Source organism: Colletotrichum lupini, chromosome 2 (assembly GCF_023278565.1).
Source record: "Colletotrichum lupini chromosome 2, complete sequence".
Taxonomy (NCBI): Eukaryota; Fungi; Ascomycota; class Sordariomycetes; order Glomerellales; family Glomerellaceae; genus Colletotrichum; species Colletotrichum lupini.
Window position 1 is genome coordinate 6,070,980 of NC_064675.1, and position 23,785 is coordinate 6,094,764.

At 53.8% G+C, this 23,785-nt stretch overlaps 6 protein-coding genes across 6 annotated transcripts; 2 read left to right on the forward strand and 4 right to left on the reverse strand.

The window, feature by feature from the left end:
• Positions 1-2,723: 2,723 nt before the first annotated feature.
• Positions 2,724-7,098, forward strand: CLUP02_04159 (uncharacterized protein; the record flags this gene model as incomplete). The annotated part of the gene is made up of 12 exons (XM_049283175.1): positions 2,724-2,900; positions 3,045-3,164; positions 3,217-3,235; positions 3,296-3,334; positions 3,404-3,526; positions 3,625-3,710; positions 3,799-3,990; positions 4,054-4,254; positions 4,319-4,575; positions 4,659-4,847; positions 4,925-5,050; positions 5,118-7,098. 12 exons carry the CDS (start codon positions 2,724-2,726, stop codon positions 7,096-7,098), a joined length of 3,510 nt encoding a protein of 1,169 aa, XP_049140318.1.
• A 1,057-nt stretch (positions 7,099-8,155) lies between these two features.
• Positions 8,156-9,323, reverse strand: CLUP02_04160 (uncharacterized protein; the record flags this gene model as incomplete). Its single annotated transcript, XM_049283176.1, has 6 exons — positions 8,156-8,304; positions 8,372-8,460; positions 8,528-8,583; positions 8,662-8,792; positions 9,021-9,084; positions 9,147-9,323. 6 exons carry the CDS (start codon positions 9,321-9,323, stop codon positions 8,156-8,158), a joined length of 666 nt encoding a protein of 221 aa, XP_049140319.1.
• A 3,233-nt stretch (positions 9,324-12,556) lies between these two features.
• CLUP02_04161 (uncharacterized protein) lies at positions 12,557-12,909 on the forward strand (the record flags this gene model as incomplete). Its single annotated transcript, XM_049283177.1, has 2 exons — positions 12,557-12,666; positions 12,699-12,909. The coding sequence occupies 2 exons, from the start codon at positions 12,557-12,559 to the stop codon at positions 12,907-12,909; spliced, it is 321 nt and encodes a 106-aa protein (XP_049140320.1).
• A 2,866-nt stretch (positions 12,910-15,775) lies between these two features.
• On the reverse strand, positions 15,776-17,625 carry CLUP02_04162 (uncharacterized protein; the record flags this gene model as incomplete). The annotated part of the gene is made up of 2 exons (XM_049283178.1): positions 15,776-17,410; positions 17,488-17,625. 2 exons carry the CDS (start codon positions 17,623-17,625, stop codon positions 15,776-15,778), a joined length of 1,773 nt encoding a protein of 590 aa, XP_049140321.1.
• An 897-nt stretch (positions 17,626-18,522) lies between these two features.
• CLUP02_04163 (uncharacterized protein) lies at positions 18,523-19,038 on the reverse strand (the record flags this gene model as incomplete). Its single annotated transcript, XM_049283179.1, has 1 exon — positions 18,523-19,038. The coding sequence occupies one exon, from the start codon at positions 19,036-19,038 to the stop codon at positions 18,523-18,525; it is 516 nt and encodes a 171-aa protein (XP_049140322.1).
• Positions 19,039-21,532: 2,494 nt separating this feature from the next.
• On the reverse strand, positions 21,533-23,257 carry CLUP02_04164 (aminopeptidase I zinc metalloprotease; the record flags this gene model as incomplete). The annotated part of the gene is made up of 2 exons (XM_049283180.1): positions 21,533-22,953; positions 23,065-23,257. The coding sequence occupies 2 exons, from the start codon at positions 23,255-23,257 to the stop codon at positions 21,533-21,535; spliced, it is 1,614 nt and encodes a 537-aa protein (XP_049140323.1).
• Positions 23,258-23,785: the final 528 nt, after the last annotated feature.

Here is a 23,785-nt window from a genome sequence, read left to right on the forward strand (position 1 = left end):
AAGTGCAAGTGCGATGTGGTTTGCTTGCTTGCTTTATTGTGCTGTGCTGTGCATCGCGTCACATCACGCAGTGCATGACTGGGCTGGCTTGGGTCGTCTTGCAATGAAGGGTTGTCAAAGGTGGTGTTGAACAACTCAGAATCGTCTCAGATGGTCGGACTCTTAGACTCTTAGGCTCATAATCACCGGAGGGCAATTGTCAGCAGTCAGTTGAGTAGGCAAGCATCGGAAGCCGTTTTGAGACAAGACGAGTGAAGCTTGAGACATTCAACGATAGACTCGCAGCTTCTTTTGTCTAGGGCTCAGATACTCGGAGAAACTCAGAGTGGGTGTGAATGCCTTTTGGGGAGATATGAGAGGAGTCGAGACCTGGGAGCTAGTTGCAACACAAGCGGGCGGGGTGGAAAAAAGAGATGAGAGTGATGTGATTAATGAGCGGGGAAGAAGGGAACTAGACAGAGAACGAAAGGGAGAGAAGCAGAGGAAGAAACGAAATGAAAAGATGAAAAGCCAATTTTGGTTGGCATCGACGATGAGTAAACGGTGCGGCACTTGACCGACTGTCAAGACTCAATAGCCAGGCTCATGCTCAGGCTTTGGCTCAACCTTGAGTCTCGATTATCTCATTACTATCACGCTGCTGCGATTCGATTCGTGCTTTGCACAATGAAGCGATGAATGTCGTCCGTTCCCTTACCTCCCGCCCCCAATTCCAATTACCACCTTCATCCCAGCTTGTCCTATGCCGTGATGCTTGCATGTTTGCCTAGTGGTCCCTCGCAAGGAAATTCCGTCATCAAATAGACTTCCTTACCCACGGCTAGCAGCTCCTCATTATCCATCTTGCGCAAGAAAGGACACAAACAGTCGTCGACACCACCTGAGCCGTCCCCTCCCCTCCTAAAGCTCGGCCCAGGAGCGGAGTATGTCGCCTGTCTGCCCAAGCCGTCGGAAGGTCAGGGTCCAAGAACGCATGACATCCAATCGAGAGCGAGGTCAATCAAGTACGATACACAAGTTGAGTTCCTTGCAATTAGACTCTGCTGAGAGTCTGGCACACAAGTTCCAGATACACACCGTTCTTCCAAGCTCCAGCCTCCCCTATCCCGCGTTGCGGCTTGCCCCAGATTCCGAACGATACGCTGCCTACCGAACTCTAAAGCACCGGAGGGTTGTCGCCATCGGCAGCAAGCCGGATCTCGCCTCGGAAGTAGCATCGTGCTGCCGGTGGGCACTACACTACCTACCGTGCTAATGCTTTGAAGTATCTGTATGGATAAGGTAGAGACATGTCCGGGGGAAGGAGACATGTCTCGACAGCGAGGTCTAAAGCAGCCCACTTCTGTTCAGGACATTCAGGTGAGTTGGGTCACGATGAACCGTATCCGTCCAGACCTGAGAGTAGCTACTGGCACACTACTGCGTAGATTGCCAGAGCCTAGAGTAAATTGAGCACCATGCCCTTGGAATGTGCACTCCAAGTGCCTGGCACCGTTCGTGTCTCCCCTGCAACTCGCAGAAACATGCCGATGGGTGCGCAAGCCTCAGGGTGCGCTAGGCGGAGGAACTTGGTCAGGAACCACGGCTCATGTACCGGTACGCCCAAAAGAAGAGGGCCGTGACTTACATCATTCCGCATCTGCCGTACCGGCTGCTACCCATCTCCTGGTCCAGCTCCGCTATTGTTTCTTCTTGAATCTTGCCTAGCTCTGGTTTCGTCGTCCTTTCCCCTTGTGGTTTAATGTTGTCCAACCCAAGTCGCGGCAGTAATTACTCAGTATTCCGTATACGTACTGTCAAAATGAGTTGGTACCTTAGTCACGTCTAGATAACTCAAACATCGTCGTGGGCTGCCATGGACCGACCCTACGTACTCCGTACAGATCGCTTCTTTCTCTTCTTCTCAGCCCAACCTTCATTCACCCTGGACACCGCTGTGAAGCAACGGAATAGTAGAATATCGCGCATCCGTCACCGACAGGTGTTCCATCGGATCCCGCCGGTGGGAGAACCTGCACTACGAGTCATCGACTGTCCAGCCTCTAGTTCACCTCGAACACGCAGACACATACACCCACACAAACAAACATCTGGGTTGGGTATCTCATCTCGAACCCCAGGCCCACCTTTCCTGAACTGCAATCACGCGCTCAAGTGCTCTCCTTCTCGTCAGGTGTACAGATGTCAGAACCGCTGCTGCAAGAGATAACGGCGCTGAGTTGTAGCTCAAAGTTTCCCTGTCTTCCTTTCTTGGCCACTCATGCGAATCAGTACAGCTTTATTCCCGCCCTAGACGGGCATTCCAAAGGTCACCGTTGATCAGATGGATTCCAATCATAGACATTCATTTGGCCCGCCGTTGCGCTAACCCAACTGGCCCCCATTCTTCACTATCCGGCTTGCCGATTTGATATTAGCCCAAGGGCTTGCAAATCGACTTTCCTAAAGGCTAAACCGCCACACACGGAGTGCGGATTTAGCTAACTACCTGGATTCCGGGGGCTACAATCTGCGCATCTGGGTATACACTGAAGCGAACCAGAACCGACGGACGCTCCGGGTCCTGACAAGATATGGATGTGACCAGGTGCTCCATTGCCTGCGGATACTATACATCACCTGGATACCCTATACTCCGCTCAATATTCGTACTCCGTACGGATATACAGATATGAAATATTATTCAAGAGACTGACGCCGAGCCGAATGGATGTGCAACAACAATGGCGATCTGCCCAGCATCGCCCACGCCGCGCTGGATCCTACCCGCACCGGGCAGGCGGACACTTTGGGATGAAAAGTCTTCGACGGGGATCCATGGACTCGAACGTTGGACACTACCACCGCACTATTCTCTGAACAGTTACGGGACACCGCACGCTACCGTCTACCTCCCCTCTGTACCTTGCCATGCTCGACGAACTACGCTAGCCGGCTAGTTACCTAGCGTCTAAGTAGCTTCCATGAGCCTGGTCCAAGGACGTCGTCTTCACTCCCCAGTTCTACTTCTCTCGCTTCTCTCCCCTCCCCCCCCCCCCCCGGAGACCTACGCAGGGACCCCCGAAATCCCGGCCGATTTGGATTTTTCTCCCTCCCACGCTGCACTGGCTGAGATGAGAGAAAGGTCCAACATCCCGCGCTTCTCCCTCGGCCTGCCAAAGTCGGTCAGAAGGGCGGTGATGAGAGGGGAAGCTCCCCGATTCTTGCATCATGCAGCGGAAGCCGTTCCTGGGGCGTAAGAGTATTCCTCTTCTCCTTCCAGACATATCTGACTGCTGCTGACAACAGACCCCAGTGCCTTACCTGCACACACACCTCAGACGCGAACACATCTGTGCGAGAGGGGGACAGCAAGATACGCAATGAGCATCGTGGAGTGGTAGACGTGCCACCATCCTTGCAGGTCGCGGAGCTGCCCTCGACACAATAACGGCTGCGCAGCGCATCGTCATCTCGCGGCACCTTGGGTTCATGACAAGCTGCCCGCTACGTCTCGGCCGAGCAGTCATTCCTCGCGTACTTGAAAGTTGACGCCGCCTGAGCTGAGCATTGTGAATTTGTACGGACAGCTAGCTCAAGCTAGCTAGCTGCGAAGCATCACTAACTGCTGCCCGTCATTGCTAGGAAGACCGAGGCAGCAGAAGCAAGCACCATCCCAGTTTCTCGCTGCCCTTCCGGAATGGCTCTTCAGTCGAGAACATTTTGGCCCCGTGCGTCAAGCATGGCTAACCCTCCTGGAAAAAAGTATTTCTGCATGGCATGTCACAAGAAGCAAAAACAAGAGGCAAAGTTCCCTAGGTCAAGGTCCCAGCCAAAGCCAAGGCACGCAAGCAAGACAAGTGCGCAGAGAGAGAGGGAAAAGTCGGTACCGTCATGTCAGCAGGGGACTTGTACCGTTACTTACCTCTCGACCCGAACGAGAGCAACCGGTCGACTAAGCCCTGTCAGTGTCTGAGCACCCTATGGCGCCGAGACTGGGTCTACCCCCTGGTGTTTCCCTTGATCCCATGCCATGTACCCCGGCCAGCACATTTGCTGTCCACAACCCAACAGCTTCAACTTGTATCCAAATCCATGTCGCCGTTCATCCTCCTCTTCTCCTCCTTCTCCTCCACCACCGTGTACACCCCCATGCACGTTAAGCTCGTTGGTTCCCCAGCAAGTTGCCAGGGTTCGGTCGATAAGAAGGCTATGCCGCCCATAAGAGAACTACAGTACGCTAGGGCAATTCAGAAAAAGAATCAAATAGACCTGGTCCTCCCGACCTTGCCTAATAGTCTCTGTCGTGCAATGACCCGCGGTTACATTGGAACCATAGCAGCTTTGCAAGAGAATCCTAACCACTCCTTTCGATCACACTTGCTCATCTAAATCGAATACGACCTTGGTCACCAAGCCACCCTGCCCGGTTATCGAAATAACATTCAGTTCACACGAGGAACACGGCTCACCGCACTACACTGCTTCGAATATCCAGCCTAGCAACAACTATCACTTGTGGTTCACGTTCTGCAACGATTCTTTCTTCTCAAGAGGACAGACCTGCAATACGTCAAACTGTTGGATCATCCCTGGGTTTATGAAAAGACCAGCAAGAAAGACAACTAGCTCTAGCAAGGAATAAGGACGCGTTGGCTACTCACAGTGAGTCGATCCAGCCATCACCTAGTGCCTGAGGTTCTCCTCGGCCACTCATTGCCCGGGATCGAATCCAGAGTCATGAGTGGCCCGTTCGGCCTGCACTCTTACCACGCCATCAACACATTTAATCCTGACCATCGGCACTGCCAACCTTCAGCCAGCTTTCCAACCTCTTCCACGGCCTTTTGCGGTCACCCAAGTACTTTGTCCACTGAAACTTGCGTCTCATCTGGAGATCTCCTTCTCTCAGTCGACAAAAGCAAAGCAGCCTGCCATCACATAGGGAAGTCGTCATTACGACCACCGACGCCAATCTCGATAGGCCTGCATCTACCACATCGTGCTTTAGCCAGCTCTTTGATCAGAAGATTGACTTGACTGGGCTGCTTCCGTTGCGGCCGTTGAACAAGTCTTTCTTACCTCCTGACCTATTCGTGATATCTAGACCTTGGGACTATTGGCTTCGACCCAGTTAGTCCCACCAAAGCCGACAATCTGGCGATCTCAGCGGTTGTCCGATTCTCTGGACATCACCAACCCCAACGTAGCCGCGAGGCTAAGGAGGGCGAAAACGCACAGACAACTTGTCTGCATACAACTGACCGGTATCCTGGACAAAACAACACACACACTACCAAGCAACCTTCTTCTCCCGGGCCAGATTCGGACTATTCCTCGGCTTCAAGTACTGGCCAGAACGGTCAATGTTCGGGCCAAAACGGCCGGGAGAGTGAAGGGGAAAAGGTCTCGATGTCACAGAGGGGGCTTGCACCTCACTCTACGACGCAATCACCATCTCGAGCTCCCTTTACTTCCCAGCAGAGTACTCTATCTCGAGACAGTCAAGCGTTCCAAGATGTTGTCACAACCCCTTCCGCAGCCGGCGAGAGACACTCCAATGCTCCACGGTCCTTGGGCATCAGAGGGTTGATAAACCCGTCTGAAGCGCAACAGGAAAGCTCCACTGGCGAGTCATCACAGCCTCGGCCAACTGACAGTCAGACCTCGCCATATGGCATGCCTCCGGGGCAATATACCACATCTAGTGATCGCCAGTATGCATTCCAAGGTCGAGGACATCCTAGTTCTCAGCCCGGTACTCCAGCTGGCCACCCGACAACCACGCCCTTGGGCCACACACCATCGGAACACTCGCCCAAGAGTGGGTTTCCCTTCCCTCCCATGGGTGCTCCAAGGCAGATTCTCAGTCCTCGAGAAGTACGCGCAGCCAGCGTGAGCCAGACGGGTATGCGAGGCCACGAACCACAACAAACTCCCTTTTTACCGCCCAACGCTTCGCGACTGAAGCGCCCTTACCCTGGCGAGGAGGGTCCCCAAGAGCCCGTTCGTTCAGCATCCGGTCTACCCTTCTCTGGACCCCCTTCCCTAGGCCCTCCTTCAGCAGGAATGGGTCCGCTCACAACGCCGCCGCGTTCCATGTCCCAGCCCATGGTTGGACACATGCAGCCTGGCAACCCCGAACGGCCTCAACTGCCCCCTATGGCACGAGATCCTCATGGTAGACCAACAGAGTTCCATGGTCAACCAATGCTACCTCCGGGTCAGAACTATCCTCCACCACAGTCACCAGGCGTCCCTGTTTGGTCCACACCTGGTGCTGGAACGTCCTTATACCAAAGTCTGCGGTCAGATGTGACAAAGGCGGAGGGTGGCATGGTAGTCAGGCTACCGGGAGACGAGGGAGGCATTCTCATACCCGTAGACGTACATCAGGCGTCAAAGCAGGCAGACGAGAAACGCCAACGGAATGCCGGGGCCTCGGCACGCTTCAGACAGAGGAAGAAGGAGAGAGACCAGGAACAGACTGCCAGTCTGCAAAAGTTGGAACAGCGTGGACGTGACCTGGAGGTGAGAGTGCGGGAGTTGACCCGGGAGAGGGACTTTTACCGGGACGAGCGCAACCGTCTCCGCGATGTGGTTCTTCGAACGCCTCTCAGCGACATGGCAAACGGACCTCCGAGCCCAACGTCGTCGAGAAGCGGAGGATCTATGGCGGAGACCAGCCCCATGGTGCAAGCTCCGATGCTGCCACATCAGTCTCAGGGCTACGCATCGAGCGAGGCGTCTTCAGTGGAACGACCGACGCGTAGACGCAGGACCGACTCGGCCCCACCTCCAGAGTTCTCGATGCCTTCATATGGCACTCCGATCCCCCAGGCTGGAAACCTGCCGCCCATGCAGGCTCCGGCGTATGGCATGATGCCGCAGAGACCCCCGTCTACGGCGCCGGGCGGAGAGCGACTACCACCTCTTCGGGGCATGGAGGGCCCTTACGCTGGCCAGGAATCGGGGCCAGGCGTGTCTGCCGCTGGTCCTTTGTATCCCAGCTACACGCGTGTCCCTCATGAGACGGGATTCGCGAGCAGATCTGCTGGACCGCCACCACCGGGTCACCACGGGCATCACCATCATGTCCATGAGGGTGGCCCGCGGTAAAGCCGAGAACGACGGAACTATAACAACGTACGACAGAAAAGTGTTCATCTCTTACTTAGGCCTTTTGGGATTCTATCGACCGACCGCATTTCTCTACATCGACACTCGCTACTCAGTTTATACCTACTTCGTTTCACTGTTTCGAACTCGTTCGCTCTATACTACGAATACAGATTATAATAGGAGGGAGGGAGGTTGCGGGGTTTCCCAAAGAGGACTGCTTGATTTGGGTTATTATACTTTGGGTTTATCTCTCAGAGAATCGCATAGTTGGGCGACCGACGCAGAACATTTCTTATGGGCTGTAAACATGGGAGTTGGCTGCATGGGAATAAGGAGAAGGAAGCAAGAGAGAAGAAAAGGGTTGTGTGTCAACAAGAAGAGTCAAAGTCATCATTACAACAGAAAGGAAAGCCATGTTTGCCTCTACCGAGGGATGGTTTGGTCCGACCAAAATCAACTTTTCCACAGCGCTGGGTTTTATGTTTTGTTTTATTTTGCACTTTTATTCCTTTAGTTTTGGCGTGAAAGGGACGGAGGGGACTAGGACTTGTTCATCAAGTTGGGTTTTCAAAGCGGATATTTGATAGAGCATCGGCTGTTCACCATTACAGCCGACTGCGTTTGTTTTTTTGCTTTCGATATTTCATGTATTAGACGCCGGACTAGCCAGTGATGGCGTCGTATGTTTGAGACGGAGACCGGGTTTGGGCCGGATTATGAGATCCTTTCATACCGGACTTTTGGTATCTATAGAAATTCAAACAATAGACGATCGATTGTGGAGTACGGTTATTCCGCACCCACACGAAGGCTATCCCGCACCCATACTAGGCCTACTCAAGCAAATAGTGGGCTGCACGTGACTGTACAGCCGCAGCAGCCACATGTTAGGCCATGGGCGCGCGCCTTCCCATTATTTCTGTTTTGACGCGTAACACCACCTTTTTTGGTCATTTTTGAAGCAGGATAAGTACCTCTCCGAGTACCAAAATATAGGCTCTAGAGATGTATTTTCCCTGAGCAAAGACTGGCTTCTGAAGTCGTGGTTTTGACTTTAGAAAGCGCGCATAGTCGGCATTGTGGAAGAGGGCAAAGTGGAAGGTGCAATAGGCAGTGGAAGGTGCAATAGGCAGTGGAAGGTGCAGTTGTGGAAGGTGCAGTTGTGGAAGGTGCAGTGGAAGCGCGCCTTCCAACCCTCTAGAACTGCCGGAATAATAGAGATTCCGGGTCAAATGTGGCTGCTGCGGCTGTGCAGTCACGTGTAGCCCACTATTTGCTTGAGTAGGCCTAGTATGGGTGCGGGATAGCCTTCGTGTGGGTGCGGAATAGCCGTACTCCGATTGTGTGTTATCATTTTGGCTTGGCAAGATTGTGTCCTCTACCCAACCCACAACCTTGAGTTACGTATTGAATCTGATAAACAAACGCCGATTTGGTCAGAATCCCGATGACGAGAAGAAACTCACGGGCGTGGGGGATAGGCTAGGGGGTGTGGGGGTGGTCCCAAAAGAACTCGAAGTGAGGCGAGTAAAAAGTGTGTGTGTGTGTGTGTAGCTTGACCGTCAGGGGGAAAAAGAAGAAAGGATCCCAAGCAGTTTTACTGGATGATTTGCGACAAGCCGCAAGATGATCGAGAGAAACGAAGGGTGGTTTGGCAGCCCCGGGCTCCAGGTGGCCGGTTGACTGGACCACTGACCGGGCAAAAAGTCAGCTTATGCCATAGATGCGAGTCATCCCAATCCGTTTCGTACATGGACATTTTTTTTTCTGCCACTCACTCGCTCACCCACGTCTTCCTTGCTTATGATCGACCCGGTAGGTCAGATCCTATCCATCCATCCCACATGAACGGCGCGCGATTTGTTCAGACTGGGAAGGAGGGTTGGGAGGCCAAGGGGCCCATGCCAATGACTACAAACCCAGGCCGCCGTCGCTGCCGCCGCGGTCGTCGTCGTCACCTCTTTTCAATGTGCCAACGTCCGTCTTGACAGGACAGAAATGTCTCACGCGCGCCTTAGTGGACAAGATACCCAAGAAAGCTAGACAGATATAGAGCCAAAGATAGAGCCAAAGAAAGAGACAAAGAACGCAGAAGGAAGCAATTCGTTGGCAGCGTCGTCTCGCCACGTCACACAACCCCCCTTGTTTCCTCGGAGCGACGGCGAAAGAGTGTTGTAGACATACTCGGTGCGGGCCTGCGCAGAAGGCCCCCCCTTTCTCATGGGATCTGTCGCGCTAGCCGACAAATGTTACCGTGCATAGGGGCGTATTTGAGAAGAATATTACAAGAGAGGAAATGCTTTTCTCGGTTCAGCCAAGACGCCAGCTTTTGGACTTTGGGCTAAGTGTTCTTGACTTTAACCCCTCACACACACCCCTCCCCTCCTCGTCCCCTTTTCCCTCCTCTGGTATTTTCTTTTCCTTTCCTTTCAAGAAGATTGATCGACGCCGGTGCCGTTGAGTGAACTTGTCAACGACGCTAATGTAATATATCGATCAAAGCTATCTGCTTCCCTCCCGTTGGTGCGCTTGAAGAAAAGGGTAAAGGAAAAAAAAGGAAAATAACAGACGGCGTGGACGGTGGACAGGTAGACGAAAAGGCAAAAGAGCTTCTTGCCCAATCAGGCAATGAGCTCACCGAGCCAAAGGTACGTACCGAGGCGAGGTGAGCCGGCCCTTGGGCTGCCCTGGCGGTGGTGGTGGTAGCTCGGACACGGTTCAGGGTCGGAACAAACGGACGGAAAGGAAGGACGCTTATGGGAGTAAGTGGAGGAAGGAAGGATGGAGGGGGTAAAGTAGGGTGGATGGTTGGTGGTTGCGAAGACGGGAGACGGGAAACGGGGAACGGGGTTACGGGTTACGGGGAAACGGCGGGCGGACGCGGGCAGCGGGCAGCGGCACAGCCAAGGGCAAGCACGACTTCTTCTTTGGGGCCGCGTTTCCACTTCCCATTGGCGCTGAGCTTGTACGTAGTAAGTGCCTTCCCAGCTTTGGGGAGGGGTTTTGGCCCCCACTTCCCGTGGGTCACGTCCCAGGTCCCACGTCCCCGTTCTTGCCGTACTTGGGCTTCACGGCAGCCACGTTTGACAACGACACCTGCCTTGCGTCCCCGTCATGTACGTAAGGTCAGGTACCTAGGTACGGTACTTTGGCATTTCCATTTGGGTAAAGCAGGCACTCTTACTTTCGGCTGTGTGCGTGTGTGTCTGTGTGCATGTGTGTGTGGATGATGCTGATGTTTCCCTGATGCTGGTGCTGATGCCGATGCTGACGCTGACTTGCATCTTTCACCTACATACGGATACATACACCTTGAATCACGGCATCACGACGACAGCTCGACACATATACCGGACAGCCCCCCGCCGCACGAGCTGCGTATGTGAGTGATGAATGATGCGCGAGATGCATGCTTCTCTCGGGTTTTCGTGCACCTTGCATCCCGCTAACCACAACGCACGGCATCGGTCTCCCAAGATGGCTTGGTCTACCGCATCGAAATCCCCTCGATGCACAAGTGTCTCGCTGAATCGGGCAGGCCATGTACGAAGTAGGTATCTCAGCCTCTCTCAGGCAGACGCTTCTCAGCTGCAGTTGCAACTTGTTGTCTTGTCTTTTCTGGGCAAAGATGCCATCAAAGTACTAGTTGCCCCCTCCCTCCCATGCTCTCCCCCGAGCGCACAATGGAACCTAAATTGGGCATCACAGCTTGAGCTGAGAAGAGACAGAGCAGCCGAGCAGACAATATTCCCCGACGACCGGCTGTACAAAGTTCACATCTTCGGGCATCTCCCCTGCATCGTCTTGCGTCCCCGGCGACGTTGACATTTTCATCTATCCTTTTTGTTTTCCCCTTAAACATCTTTCCCATGTCACGCATGTGTTCGTTTCCTGCCAACTCTGTTTGTTGCCCGCGACCCCCTTCCCCTCGTCTCTGCCTTCCCAGGTCAAACTTTCTGTAGCTTGTCCTCTTCCCATTCTCTTCCACACCGTTCCGTCTTCCATCATCACTTGGACGGCAGTTCTGGAAGCTTTTTTCTGCCCATCATCGAGGAGGTCCTAGCTTTTGGGGCTTGACTTGCTTCCTTGGCTCGTCCAAGTGTTGTTGCACCGTGCCGTACTGCACACACACGCCTCGTTCGTATCGTGCCTTCGTACCTTCGTATCTTATCTGGCGCTCGCTCGCAACTTGCGAATGGAAGCCAGACGAACGGACGGACTTTGGGCACAAAGCTGAGCCGGCCATCAGCCGCCGACACCACAACTTTGTTCAAGACTGATGATTTGCAATTAATTGAGTTTTTGGTGCCTTGTATCTCCCTCCTGCCGTCTACCTACGCTTCTATTCCTGGGTATTTGCTTTCATTTACTTTCCTTGGCCTTGTCACCAGTTTTTCCTTAGCTGTCGGACAGACGAAATAGCATTAACCGGCAGTTCGCTCCTTTACACACATCCAGGGAACGAGGGATGAAGCAGCCGGCAAGTAGCTGACCACTTTGGCAAGATGCGATTGGGAGAGGCTGTTCACGATGCCGTCTGGGCAAAAAGAGGGCAAATAGAGGAATCTGCGAGACCGAGGTCGCCCTGCGAGACATCATTGACGAAAGCGATGGACGAGGCAGAACCCGGGTTGAACCCAGAATACGATGTGTCCAGCAATACATACATACGCACACACGAACATACCCCCTGGGCGGCGGCAAAACATAGCAACTGCATAGACCGACCCGGCGCAATGCGGGAGCCGACGTTGCAGCCCTCGTCGGGCCGTCAACGCAAAGTGATTGCGTCAAGTTTTAGCCTATCTCTGGGTGGGAAGGGTAGTGTTGGGCCACCGGCAGACCATTACCCTACTAGCCATGATCTCACTCTCTCTACCCTCCTCTCAGGCCTGTGACGGTTACGAGCCAGCTATCAAGCCACCTTAGGCATAGAGGGAGGAGGGGAAAAGGGGAGTGAAGGAAGAGAGGGGAGGGTGTATTGAAGAATTCGAGCTGATGCTTTCCTTGCTGATTCCCATCTTCTTTTTGCTTCTTCTCTCTCTTTCCCCCCAATCCTCCCACTTTTCCCCTTTGCTCGGACGAGAACCACGGACCCGGTCGTCTTAGTTGACTGACTCTTGGTTTTCTCCCAGCTTCTTCCCTTTTTGCTCTCGAGGGGTCCGATGTAGAGGTACATCGTCCTGACTGGGGCACGTCCCCCGCCATGTACTGGTTCAAACCTGTCTGTTTCTGGCCCGTCCCTTTTTCTTCCTTTTACCCAATTCTTGCACACGATTTTTGCTTTTTGGTCAATGGAGAGAGGCAAGGGGAGGGAGGGGGAAGAAGGATGATAGGTGGGCACACCTTTGACACCCAACCCGCACCTCCAAAGCTGTCTACTACAGTAAGGTATACGCAGTACAGTCCTCCTCCTCCAACCCCCGATAAGCTAGGTACGGGGCTGCCTTAGTTTATGACTTTGCATTTTCTCCGAAAATCGCAGCAGTCTCGGCACCCGGGATCCACCACCTGGACGTACCTGCAAGGCGACCCAATGCCGGTAAGCCCCGGGACCGCGGGCGGGGAAGAACCTGACCTGACAGCCTACCTTACATTACAGGAAAGACGGGAGAAAGGGAAAAGAAAAGAAAAACCCCACCACCCTTGAACCACTTCAACCAGGTACGATCGGGCAAAACTGGAGTCCTCGCTGATGGCCGGATTTACCCCGCACCCACCCGTGTCACGTCATCTAACAGCCCGGCCGGCGCTGTACCGGCGGCCGACCTTGTCCCCAGGCTTGGCCGCAGGCTTGAGGCTGTATGAATGGATGGATGACCTCACAATCAACCCCCGTCCCGTCGTCGCCTTCTTCCCACCTTTCCCCCTCTCGTTCTCGGGGAGGGTTGTTCCATGCGATCCCACCTTTTCTACGGTACCTGCCGAGGTTCCCCACTGGTCCCGGCTTGGTCCGCCAGCTGGGACCCCGTTCCCTGGGATGCGGGTTTGGCCGGGGTGACCCGACTTGTGGAACCCCACCCGGAAAACGGCCGAGAATCTCCGTGTCTGTCTCTTTATCGCCTGGCGATTGCTACCCGACTAAAGGTGAACCCAGACGCCAAAAAGTTGAGGGTGAATCTTTGTGTATGTTCGATATCAAGTTTTCGACGACGCGCCTCGGTCTATGGCTGAGATCAGACTGCATTGCTGGCCTTTTGCCTCGCTGAGCAGCTGTTGTTTGAATGTGAGGGAGTTTACATGATTAAGACGAGGACCTGTGGTTGCTGCGACGTCTAACATGCCGAACGGATGACGAGAGACGCCCAGGCCTCATAGGAACCATTCAGACGCTGCCACGGTCCTGCAACACAAGACTCCTCTCAGTCATGCGCATCAAGCGATCGAAAGAAAGGCGGTGATGATGTCCTCGCAGGCCAGGCTGGATGTTGAGTACACCGGATAAAGTAGATGAGACACTCTTCCTATGTGCCTTCCACTCCCTTCTAGATCATGCGTGATTGAATGACAGTGGATGGTGATGAAGTGGCTCGAGTATCAGAGCATCCAATTGTACAGCCAAAGCAAGATTGTCCAAAAACATACCATCTACCCACTCACCTATCTAGCCAAAAAGCGAGTATAGCGAGTTTGAGAAGACGGCAAGACCACCAATCAATTTGTTTGATACGTGCTTCTGTACTGTCTTTCAAAAAGCCTCGTCCTGTCTTGTGCTCTTGCGCTTCTTCGTCGCCCAATACATCTTTGACATTCGATGATGAGTGTATGTTTCCATATCCGATTCGAGGTATGAGGTTTACTCGCCGTCTTTCTGATATTCTATCGCCTGATTCTGAGTAGGGCAGAGTAGTGTAGTGGGAGCTTACGAATGATCGATGAAGGGGCTGAGTGCTAAAGATGACCATGAGCGCTCTCCGACACCATTCTTGACTAATTGATATGCTCCTACCCAGAGTCTGTTCGACAATCGAGATAGACGGTCTGAATAGCACGGTGCTCTTTGCTATGACTGACTTTCTTTCTTACTACTTTAACTTAGTCTCCTCCTTTTTTGAAATTTCTCTTCCCTGCCTCATAGTCCCATATTCTTTACATCTTCACATCAATTCCGACATCATGACGTCTCGGCAGCCAGCAGCAGGTCCATCTCTCCTCCATGCCATCTCAGCTCACACTGCTAAACTAGATCCAAGTCTACACCAACCCGGATTTCGAATAGAAATAGGTATATAAAGATATCAGTTACCCTGCAAGTTAGAATCCTTTCCTCAGAGGCGGCAGCAGAAGCCGGCCAGCCAGATTAGGTGGTTCGCCATGCTTGTGTACATCATCACGGGGCACTCAGGCAACTAACCACGTCATCGGCGCGGTGTCCCAATCTCTTTACAATCACCACCCCAGGGGGAAAAAGAAACCTACCTTCCAACCATCTTCCATCCAAGAACTCGCTTCACCTTCCTCGGGGGTATACAGCCAGGAACACAACCACACACAAAACCAGGAGACGGCAGGCGCGATGGAAAGTAGAACCCGGCCAGTTTTTGATAACGCCGCGACCGCGCCCGCACCCGCGCCCGGGCCGAGGCCCGTTGTGCCGGTCCCTGCTGCTCTCATCTCTAACGCGCGGCTGCTTCGTTCGGAAACATAGCCACCAGGCCACCCTGAAAGAATTTTGCCTGTTCATGTGAGAGGAACGTGAACGAGTTTGTGCAGGACCAAGATGATGCCGAGCGCCTATAAATTTCACTCGCGGTTGCCTTTCGAATGGGTGTGCCCTCATGTACAGACGTCTATTTGTATTCATTACATGCCGGGGGAGTGGATGCGTTCCAACGCACGTAGACAGCTTCAATCGGACCAGAAGATTGTCCTTGGATAGAACGAGGCAGTTGAGACGGCCGATCTTAAAGTGGAAACAATCAACAGCTTCCTTGGACTCTTCCCAGTTCGCTTAAAAGAGGACTAAAAATTCTATGATATCCTCTTTTCATAGTTGCTTACCCACTCATCCATTTGTAAGGTTATCAAGGACCCCGTATTCTGTCGGGGTAAGTGAGGGAGGTTGGAGTTGCAACAGCGCAACTACCAACGTACATCAGCTAAGCAGAAAGACAGATTCGATGTCTACGTATGACAAACCCCCATCATCCAACGGTATGCAACCTACCGATATGGACGCTGGACCGGACCGTGAGCGCACACAGTTGAGGGACTCGAGGCTTTTCATCCTTCTCGTCCAAAAGAGCGTGTTGGCGTCGTGAAGGGTACCACTCTCGAAAAGCAGCCAAAACTCCACAGACAGAACGGAGCTGTCGGATCTTGCAGAATACCCGATATCCAGCCGTGCCATCGCCGACGAAGCATCTTCTACGGCCAGTGAAGCATCGCAAGCCGGAACATTCGTCATGCTGGTAATACAGACACCCCTAGAAACTGTGATGGCGGGAGGTTAAATAAGAGTCATCACATCAGCTCACATAAATAATCAACCTCACACAGGGAACCTCTCGTCTGCCAAAAGATCATTCTCCAATAAAATCGTACAAGTTCGTGATTAAATCGTACATGCCCTCCCGGACAAGTTATATCAACGACATTTCCGTAAACACATCTTATAATATACCTCATTGCCCCTCCTAGGCTCCTCCCCATCAGACATACGCCCCGGGGTACCTTATTGACCTCCCACAGCGCGTCCCACGGCCCCCGCAATCTCCCCAAACAAGATACCCTTGAACACGCTCTCGCCCATATTCTGCGTCCAGTGGCCCGCTTTGGAAAGCTTCTCCTTCCAAAGCTTCTTCTGCTGCGGCGCCAGGTCCTCCCAGCTCACGGCGGGACCGTACACCTCCTCGTCGTGCACGGCGGCCTGGAACCGAGGGACGGGGTCTTCTTCGATGTGCGTGGGGCTGACGACGTCCTCGCGGATGACGATGGGGTCTCCCTGCAGAGCGTGGACGTCGCCGATGAGAGACGTGAGGAACTCGTTGGGCATGTTCGCGACGGAGCCGCCGCCGGGAAGGATGCGCGGTTGGACTGCACCCATGGTTTCGAGGCCGAGTTGGAAGAGGATAGCGAGTACGAGGACGAGGACCGTCGTCGCTGCGAGCCAGGTCTTGGACCACTTGCGGGGCTGCAGGGCAACGGCGTAGCGCTGGGGGCGCGGCGGACCGCCCTTGCGGATAGGGGCGTCCCTGTCGGTGAACTTCTTCAAAAGGATAGAGTGCACGATGACAGTGTTCTTCATCGAGATACTCGCCAGCTTGATATACTGAGGGCGGGCGGTGGTCTTGGGCGGGACGTAGTGGGAGAGGGCGACGTTTGTGATCTGCAGAGGGTGCACTTCCTTCAACGTCGTAAGCAGATCAAAGTCGACGAGCAAGTCAATGCTCGAATGCGCCTTATGCTCGAGCGTGAAGAGCGATATCGACCGATCCTGGCCAACCGCGGCGACGAGGAACTGCGCATTGCCAATCTTGGCGCCAGGAGCCGAGGGAGGAGTGAGGTTCCGCGCAGCAATGGTTGTGATTTGGTTCACTGCCTTGGGCAGCTTGACCGTCGCCGCCAAGCGTCCAGGTTCGTCCTCCTTGAGCGGCAGTCTGATTCCCAAAAGGATTGCACCAGCCCGCTTGGGAATGTTAGTGCCCGCCAAGACGAAGTCCTTGGACAGGTACCGGATTGACCGGAAGTTGGGCCAGGTGCCAGAACCGTCCTCTTTGATCTCATAGGCGTGGTGAGGACCGTCAATTTCAGACTTGACGACATTGATGATGAACAACTCGCGCTCGTCGCAGTACGCGACTTGGTACGAGTCCTCTCCAGTCTGAATGACATCCACGTCCACGGGCTCCTTGGAGACGTCCAACTGTCCGAGGATCTTAGGCTTGGTAGCATTCCCAGCTGCAATCTCAAAAATCGCAATCTGTGACTGCTTAGCCAGTCCTGTGGCCACGACGCCGAGCTGCTTCTCGCCGTACGGCGCAGACAGCCGGAGGACGCGCTGGTACGCATCCTTGTCGACCTCGTTATGGGCAAAGATGGAGGTGCGCGATAGCTCAGCCAGGCTCACACTAGGAGCGTTTGCGCCAGCCGAGACGCGCGCCTTGCTCTGCTCGATGCCAAAGGCGCGGAAGTGCTCGTTCTTGCCCTTTTCGACTTCTTCGGGGCTCGAGTTGATGCCGGCGTAGAGGTAGCTCGTTCTGCCCTTCTTGGGCCCGGCGGCGAGGGTCATGACGCTGTCCTCATTGCGGCTGAGGTCGGCTTCGCCGCTGATTTGCAGTTCTTCTTTGGCCGAGGTGTCGATTACTGTCTGCGGCGCAAAAGGTCAGTCGCATGAAAAGGCAGATGAATGTGGGGGAGAGAAAGAGCGATTGGGGGTTGACGAACAATCTTATTGGCGACACCGCTGCGGTTGGCACCACCTCCTCCACCGATGAGAAGCCGATTCGGATCTTGAGGGTCGAATTCGCAGGCGTAGGGGAGGTAGTCGAGGGTGAGCTTCGCAGTCTCGAAGGGGGAAGCCATGGCTGGCGAATCTGACGGCGGTCTTGGTGGGGAGAAGTTCCCTGCAAAATGGCTGGGAAATGGGTCCGAGGTGTGAGGGAAGAGGCTTCGAATATGGTGAGTACACGTTTCAATCGTCAAAGAACCATGGCTGACTGAGATTCAGGTGCACAACGTCTGCTGGAGGAGGAGAGGCTGTGATGTTGGAGAATGATGACGCCGGAACGAATGCGGAAAAAAAAGAGTTGGCCAGATGGCCTTGCCGAGTTAGTTTAGGGGGGGCAACGTCAGTTTGCCTCAGCTCTGGTTCTGCTATGGAACCTCCCCACGTGTGTTTTAGTGCAAGTAAGCTCAGCTGGAGCACGGGGCAGGCAACCTAAAGCTGTCACCTCACAGCTCTCGTCAGCGGGGGGAGCACTGGGGAGCACTGGGGAGCACGGGGAGGTTCGTTGGCTGGTCCAAAGACCCCTGCCCTTCTTCTTCTTCTTAATTGGCTGTGTTGATCAGTTCTACCCATATTTTCTCCAGAACCAGCTCCTCGGAGCCGCCAAGATGAACAACTTCATTTCATCAACCACTTTGTCCCAATCATGTCTTTTTGCCGTCTTTTGTTGCTGCAGCTTTCAGTCTACCTTCATATTGAGGATGTCTTGTTCAAGCTTAAATGAACAACAACCATCGTATTCTTGTGTTGCTATGATCGCCATAAAGTCGGTGATTCTATCTATAGGTCTATGAATGGAAGCATTCGCTGGTAGCTTCTCTATATGATCACTCGATGCGCTGAGCAAGACGTGCCTTTCTCATCTCCAAATGAAAGCGCAAATGATCCTTGCTGGCACAACGCGTTGGCGGCACCATTCTGCCCCCTCCAAAAAAAAAAACCAACGCCCATCCTGTCGAGAGTTCAAGCCTCTCTCAAAGGTCATCTCGGTTGCGCTGAATCGCAAACCAGGCGTCCTGGGCCACATGGAGCTGGTATAGCGTGTTGGGGACAAGGCCAAAGGTTTCATCGCGCTTTATGTTGGACAACTTGTTCGATTCCAGAGGGCGAATGGTCTTGCCACTGGGCGAGATAGACTGCTGGTCTGGACGGTTTTGTGGCTGCTGCGACTGTTGCCTCTGTTCAGCCTGGGAAGCCTGCTGTTGATCCAAGATTGTCTGAGCACGGTCCATGAGGTGCTCGTAATGGCGAATCCGATGCTCCCAGTGTCTCGATCGACCTCTGCCGTCGGGGTGATTGTCATGGCGATTCTGCCTTATGCTTCGGATTATCTCGTTGCAGTCGTGGCAGATCTGATCCTTGAGGTTGGTGTGCTCAGATGGTTCGCGCTTCATGCAGCCAGACCTTGTGGTACCACGACTCTTGCTGCAGTCATAGGTGACGCACTCAACGTGCTGGCACGCATAGGTATAGAAGACCTTCTGGCACATCTTGGCTGCGATGACTGGTTCACATGACTTGTTAGTGGTTGTCTCCAAAGCACAAGGGCGAATGTGGGATCATACCTGATCTTCTTCAATGTAGTCTTGGTTGTATGGTGGTATATGCGTGATAATGTATTGGCGATCGTCTTTGTCTAGGTCAAAGATCGAATTTACGACTTTGATAGGTAGCGGGGGTTGTATCGTGAGGTCCGTAAGATCGACTTTTGTGAATAGCTAGAGAGGACCTTTGAAAGACAGTCGACTGTAGGAGTGAGGGTATTGAATTAAGAGGGGCTGGCGATTATCTTCAAGAGGACGAGGGCGATTTCAAAGGTATTGTAGCTGTCCTTTGACTTGGAGTGGGTGTACAAGAAGAGGTTGAAGGTTAAGAAAGGTGCCGGGATTTCTTCCGCTTCTAGTTCTGATCGATGGAAGGCGAGATCGATATTTCCTTTCGGAAGCTGCCGTTTCAGATTCTGTTAGAATGTGGGTTGTTCAGGCTCTCGTGAGTGAGGTGTTTTGTAGGGTAAGCTGGAGCTGGATATTAAGGTTCTGTCAGCCACGTGTTGGGGAGGACGAATCTTTTTGACGACCGTGACTGCAGTGCTTAGCAAGGCTGATAGGTCAGGAGCTAGGAGTCTTTGCCGAGAAGAAAGGACACCTTATCAACGAAGTGTTGGTGAACGTGAAGGGAAACGGGATTGGATTTGGAGGGTGCTTGGAATATAGAAAGTGAAGGTGAAGGTGGAACCTCAGGGAGGGAACGGGGAAAGTACGAGTACGGAGCAGAAACTCACCACAGTGCAGGGTAACTCGAGCTTTGCTTGTCTTTCTAGGTATATCAAAGTCAGCTATGAACTGGTCGATCGCATGAAGAAGTTCAGTATTGCGAGGGACAGTTCTGCCAGGATCTCAAATTCTGTAGAGTGGTGTTGTTCTAGGGCAGGTGTGGCAGAAGTCTTGAAAATAAAAGCGGTTTTGATGCTCACCGAAGGAGAGGTGTCGGTTGAAGAAATCGATTCAGACGCTCTTCCCTGAGAAGATGTTTGATTTTGTCGCCAGAAGGTCTGATATAAGAGTGAGGTCAGCGTCTTGAAAGTGATTCGAAGTCCGGGATGACCTGGCGATGGTCTAGGTAGGTGAAAGGTACGGGATGTAATACTAGACAGCGAAATGAATCGGTGTGGTTGGTGAGAGGATTGGAGAAAGAGGTCCGAAGGCAGAGGAAGATATTTCTAGTCCTCTGTCAAGTTTATGGGATATCGTACCAGGTGGAAGGATATAGTGGTGATGGTGAGAGTGAGGAAGGAGAAAGTTAGGAGGTGTGAGAGGAGGAAGAGGAAAGTATTTGTAGTCCTCTGAGAGGTATGAGGTATGTTTAGTCGAGTTAGGAGCGAGGGAAGGCTCGACTAACTGAGGGGATGTGGGAAGAAGGACGTTGAGGGGAAGGTGAGAATGTACAAAAAGAAGACTTGGAGACCCTGGCTTTGGATAGAGAAGGAAAATCACCGACCAAAAATCAAAAAAAAAATGAGGCGGGATTCGAGATTGAAAATTCTGGCGTCGAGGGGGTCTGGTGTAATTGAATAGCATACTTATGAACCGGCAAGACGAAGGAAATCGTCAGAGTGCGAAGAAGACATTCTTCCAGTACAGTCGCCAGCGGAGAATATGCCTCGATCTCGAATCGTGAAAGGTAGAGACGAAAGCGAAGATGAACGAAGGGCTGAGAAGAAGACACAAAAAAAGTACCAACGAACCTTTCGTGAGAACTCAACTGTGTCGTGAGAGCTTCAACGCTGCCGCAGTTGAAATCTCGAAATCACGAGCAGGCGTTCCAGATTTGTTTCGAGAAAGACAATGCTCTGGTCCTCTGGAACTCAAATCAGGACTTCGAGTCGATGGCCCGGGTTTCGATGTAGTCGGGTGAGCATATGTTGAGCATATGCTGCGTTCGAGGCGAAGTCGGGTTTGATGAGTAAGATTCAGGTCGAGGTTGGTCGCGATTTTGAAAGGAGAACGCTTGCATGACCTCGCAGAGAAGGCAAAGTAGTAGACGAGAAAAATATATGGAGGCTGCGAGCAAAAAGCCAGCAGAGCCGTCAGGGTCCCATCAGAGATCCCATCCGTAGATCCCATCCGTAGATAAGATGGGAGTAGGAAGGAACGACCAGTCATCCAGCCAGTCAAGCACCTCTTTCCTCCTTTCATCTCAACCACCCTTTTCGAAAAGCAAGAACGCCATACTATGCCAAATCTCTCATTCTTCACTCATCATGTTCACTCTCATATCTCTTGAAGGAGCACAATCCCCAAGGTAGCACCAGTGAGACGAGATCATCTTTACTCAATTAACATTTGTATTTCGTCCCAATCACCCAAACAACTCCAAGGCAACTCGCTACCACAACTACAAACCGACTACAACTACGCCCGCCTCGTCAAAGCCAAGCTAATGACCGAAATGACCTCAGTTGGCGTCCCCCCAAACGGGGACTGCTTAATCGACAAGAATCTTTTCCTCCAACTCCCCAAACCGCTCATAAAAGCTCTCAAACAGCTTAATAGCGTGCTCCACGTCCGCGCTACCGCCCGTCTCGCGAATGGAGTGCATACTCAACTGCGGGTTACCCAGATCCAGCGTCCTCACGCCGAGCTTGGCGCTGAGCATGGGACCGATGGTGCTTCCGCACGGCGAGTCGTTGCGCACGACGAACAGCTGCAGAGGAACGCCCGCGAGGCGCGCGCACTCCTGCAGCAGCACGATGCCGGGCGAGTTGGTCGCGTAGCGCTGGTTGGCGTTGACCTTGATCACCGTGCCGCCGTTCATGGCCGGCTGGTGCGAGGACTCGTACTTGCCCGCGTAGTTGGGGTGCACCGAGTGCGCCATGTCGGCCGACACCAGGAAGGACCGCGAGAGCGTCTGCTCGTAGGCCGTTGACTCGTAGTCCCCGCCATCGTGGGAGGATACGGCCACGTACGACCCGTCCGAGGCCGTGTCGCGGCTGCCCGGGAGGGAGGCGAGGCGGCGCAGGACCGCGGGGAGGAGGTTCGAGTTGGCGCCGTGGGCCGAGGTGGAGCCGATTTCCTCGTGGTCGAAGCAGGTCACGAGGCGGATGGTGGAGTCGTTTTCGAGGACGTCGGCGGCGCGGACCGAGGCGATGAGGCCCTCGATGGAGCAGTACGTCATGTTGAGGTTGTCGAGGCGGGCCGAGAAGATGAACTCGTCGTTGAGGCCACCGAGGCAGGACTTTTGCACGTCGTAGAGGACGAGCTCGAAGTCGATGACGGCCTCGGGCTCGACCTCGGCGTGGGAGGCAATGACGTCGAGAATGTGAGGGTGGTGACGCTCCGTCATGGCCTTGAGCGGCTTGAAGTCCTCCTCGGCCTTGTCGCCCTCAGGCTTGGCGCTGCCCTTGTTCAGCTCCGCCGTAGCCAGTCCGGCAATGGGAAACAGCTCGTTCTCCTTGTTCGGGTCAAAGGTAGAACTCCGGTCGAGGTGGATAGCGAGCGTCGGGATTCGCAGCAGCGGCTTGTCGACCTTGATGAGCTTCTGGACAAAGTTGCCGTCGGCGTCCTTGACGAGGACGCGCCCCGCGATGCTGAGGTCGCGGTCAAACCAGCTGTGCCAGATGCCGCCGCCGTAGGTCTCGACGCCGACCTGCATGAAGCCGACGTTGCTCTTCTTGGAGACGGGCTTGATGCGCAGGGTCGGCGAGTCGGTGTGGGCGCCAATCATGGCGACGGGGTTGCCCGGCTTCCACTTCTTGCCGATGGCGAAGGCGACGATGGACGAGCCATTGCGGGTGAGGTAGTATTTCCCTCCCGGTCGCAGCGCCGAGTTCCACGAGTCGCGCTCCTTGATCTTTGTGAAGCCGGCCTTTTCGAGGCGGATGGCGGCGGTCGCGCAGGCGTGGTAGGCTGCGGGCGAGGGGCACGGTTAGCTGGCTTCTGCTGCTGCTGCTGCTGGGGTAAAGGTAGAAGACAAAGAAACCGTTCACGGCCGCAAACAACATGTCAATGGGTGCTTACGAGTAGGAGATGCGTTGACAAAGTCGACAAAGTCGAGGGCGGCAGCAGGGGGAGCCATTGTGCCGGTGGACGTTGAGAATCGAGCTCGGGTCTGGAGGGGTCGTCGAAGGACGGTGACGGTGAAGGCTGCGATGGCGGGGTTCCTGATTGATCTGGCAGATGCTCGGCACAAGAAGGTCGTGGCCGGTAGCATTTAGGGGTTGCTGGATACGCAAAGGTAGGAAGTGCTTGTCCAGTTACAACAAGGACAATGTCATAGACGGTGCTTCTCTCTCAGTGTCTATTTCGTGGAATCGTTCAGTTTGTTAGGATAGGTCACGAGGGGGTCGCATGTCGTCAAAAAGGTAACCCGACGTTGATCCGGCGCCGAAAGCTGGGATTATTCTGCTTCACCAGCACCTGCCGAAAAGGAATGGGGGGGACCCAGCCCAGGTGCGTTAGGTTTGGTAGGTACTCCGTAGGCATGTAGGTACGCAGTAGAGTGGAGCATGTGCACCACCGGCTTCTGAGCGTTAGGTCCAGTTGATGGGAGATCGGTGGGTGGTGGCCGTGGTGGTGGTGGTGGTGGTCCCCCAAAGACATTTGCTTGGATTGGAATGATCCGTCGCAGACCGGCAACGCAAAAGTACGTACTGACGCTCTCCAACACGCTTCGGGCACTGCGGACATCATGTATCTATACATATCCCATCTCGCCCTACTACCCGTCCATCCCGTGAGT